Source organism: Silene latifolia, chromosome 6 (genome assembly GCF_048544455.1).
Source record: "Silene latifolia isolate original U9 population chromosome 6, ASM4854445v1, whole genome shotgun sequence".
Lineage (NCBI taxonomy): Eukaryota > Viridiplantae > Streptophyta > Magnoliopsida > Caryophyllales > Caryophyllaceae > Silene > Silene latifolia.
The window spans coordinates 50933034-50935405 of NC_133531.1; the positions used below are offsets into that span (position 1 = coordinate 50933034).

A 2372-nucleotide genomic window follows, 5' to 3' on the forward strand; every position below is an offset into this window, starting at 1 on the left:
CTAGGAATTCACCATACTATCCAGGTTACATCCTTAATCACGAAATAATCAGTCCAAACAAATCAATTTCCGCTGCAAATTTACTAATTATCACGACATACACAATCACAGAATTAACAAACTCAAACGAACAGTTCAACGATCTGTTCATTCTCGTTTTTCCATACTGTTTTACATCAAATTGGTTACGAGCTAAGTTGATTTATTCCTTAATAGATCTGTCTTGGGACGTTGCTAATCATGGTTAAAGACGGTGAAGAAGGTCCGAAAACATGGGAAGATGGTCATAACGAGCTGAAGTTGGAGATGACTCAGATGGCTTATGTGTTAAAAAAATATAGCAAGCATGTTGAAGGCTAAAGAGAAGAAAAAAGAATCGGACACCCCATCCGAATCTGAAGAAGAGGACGAGCAGCCAAAGAGGAAGTCAAAAAATAAGAACGATGATGATCGGGGTTTAAAACTCGATATTCCAGACTTTGATGGCGAGATGGATCCGGAAAAATTTCTGGATTGGGTAAGACAAGCTGAGAGGGTTTTCGAATATAAAGAATACGATGACAAGAAGCAATTTAAAGTTGCAATCTTAAAGCTTACAAAGTATGCATCTTTATGGTACGAAAATCTGAAAAAACAGAGGAGAAAGGAAGGCAAAGACAAGATCGAATCTTGGATCAAATTAAAGAAGCACTTGATGAGGCGATTCCTGCCAAGGGATTATGAGCAAGATAACTACTTAAAGCTCCAATCTTTAGAGCAAGGAAGCATGTCCGTGACTGATTACATCAAAGAATTCGAAAAGATGTCAATCGTGTGCGATCTTGAGGAGAAAGAAGAGCTAAGAGTGGCGAGATTCATCAAGGGCCTAACACCCGCGATTGCAACAAAGGTAGAAATCCAGAATTATGACGGGTTTAGTGATGTTTGCAGATTGGCGTTAAAATTTGAAAAACATGATAAGGCACGTAAACCTTATGCTTATTCCAAGGGACAAAGTTCGGGAACCAACTCATATTCCAGGCCAGCTCCTAGCAAGGCTAAAGAAATCCCGAAAGAAGAACCCAAGGACAAAGGAAAGGGTGTTGCCGAGCCAAAGGGGGGTTCTTTGAGGCGTTGCTTCAAGTGTCAAGGCTATGGGCATATAGCAAACGAATGTCCTCAGAAACGAGCCCTAATGACTCAAGAATTATGTGATATGATCCCCGTATTTGTCACGCGCGGAAGAAGAAACAGTTCAAGGGAATGTTGAAACCGATGGTGAAGGAAAAGTCTACGATTTGGATCCATTGAGTGAAGAGGAGTGTTTAGTCTTTGCGTAATTTACATATGGAAACGGGTTGGTGAGAATGAACAACGGAGCAAATCTTCCATACTCGGTGCAAGGTAAACCGTAAAATTTGCAATCTTATTATTGATAGTGGATCATGTGCTAATGTAGTAGCGAGGGACCTTGTTGATGAACTGAAATTGCAAACTAAAGACCGAGTTAAACCATATAAATTACATTGGTGAATGGGAGAATGGGATCCAAGTTAAGAAACAGGCCTTAGTTTCGTTGAGTTTAGGACCCTATGCTGATGAGGTGTGGTGCGATATAATTCCTATGAATGCATGCCACATTACGTTGGGTAGGCCTTGGCAATTCGATAGAAAGGTTGAACATGACGGGAGAGCTAATGTGTATAGCGTGATGAAGGGTAATGTGAGATATAATCTGAAACCTATGTCACCTAATAAGATTAAAGAGTCCAAAACAAAGAAGGGGAGTATGTTTATGGAGGCTCGGGAGGTTGAGGAAGCTTTAGCTCGTGGAGAACGAACTTATGTTTCTTTGGTTCGTGAATTGGGGTCCGTTGGTGTGTGTGATGACCGTGAGGTACAGGAGTTGTTAGAAGAGTTCCGGGATGTGTTTCCGGATGAATTACCGGATGGGTTACCTCCTTTACGTGGTATTGAACACCAAATAGATCTGATTCCAGGGGCGGCATTGCCTAATAAGCCGGCCTATCGCTGTAATCCAGAGGAAGCAAAGGAGTTCTGAGAGACAAGTCCAAGAATTGATAGATAGGGGATATGTTCAAGAGAGCTTAAGTCCATGTGCGGTGCCTGCGTTATTAGTACCAAAGAAGGAAGGGACTTGGAGAATGTGCATTGATAGTAGAGCGGTAAATAACATTACAATCAAATATCGCTTTCCTATGCCAAGACTTGATGATATGCTTGACGAACTTTCTGGTTCGAGTGTCTTTTCTAAACTGGATTTGAGGAGTGGCTACCATCAAATGAGGATTCGAGAAGGGGATGAGTGGAAGACCGCGTTTAAAACGAAGCAAGGGTTATATGAATGGCTTGTGATGCCGTTTGGATTGTGC

General features: G+C 41.5%; 2 protein-coding genes across 2 annotated transcripts; both read left to right on the plus strand.

Annotated features, from left to right (window-relative positions):
• The first annotated feature begins 346 nt into the window (after nt 1–346).
• Nucleotides 347–1249, plus strand: LOC141588067 (uncharacterized). The gene has a single exon (XM_074409524.1). The coding sequence runs from the start codon at nt 347–349 to the stop codon at nt 1247–1249; it is 903 nt and encodes a 300-aa protein (XP_074265625.1).
• Nucleotides 1250–1603: 354 nt separating this feature from the next.
• On the plus strand, nt 1604–2041 carry LOC141588068 (uncharacterized). Its single transcript, XM_074409525.1, has one exon. The coding sequence runs from the start codon at nt 1604–1606 to the stop codon at nt 2039–2041; it is 438 nt and encodes a 145-aa protein (XP_074265626.1).
• The last annotated feature ends 331 nt before the right edge of the window (nt 2042–2372 follow it).

What these genes read in the sequence shown, in the direction of transcription:
- LOC141588068 (XM_074409525.1), top strand. Translation starts at nt 1,604, where the DNA reads ATGAATGCATGCCACATTACGTTGGGTAGGCCTTGGCAATTCGATAGA.
- LOC141588067 (XM_074409524.1), top strand. Translation starts at nt 347, where the DNA reads ATGTTGAAGGCTAAAGAGAAGAAAAAAGAATCGGACACCCCATCCGAA.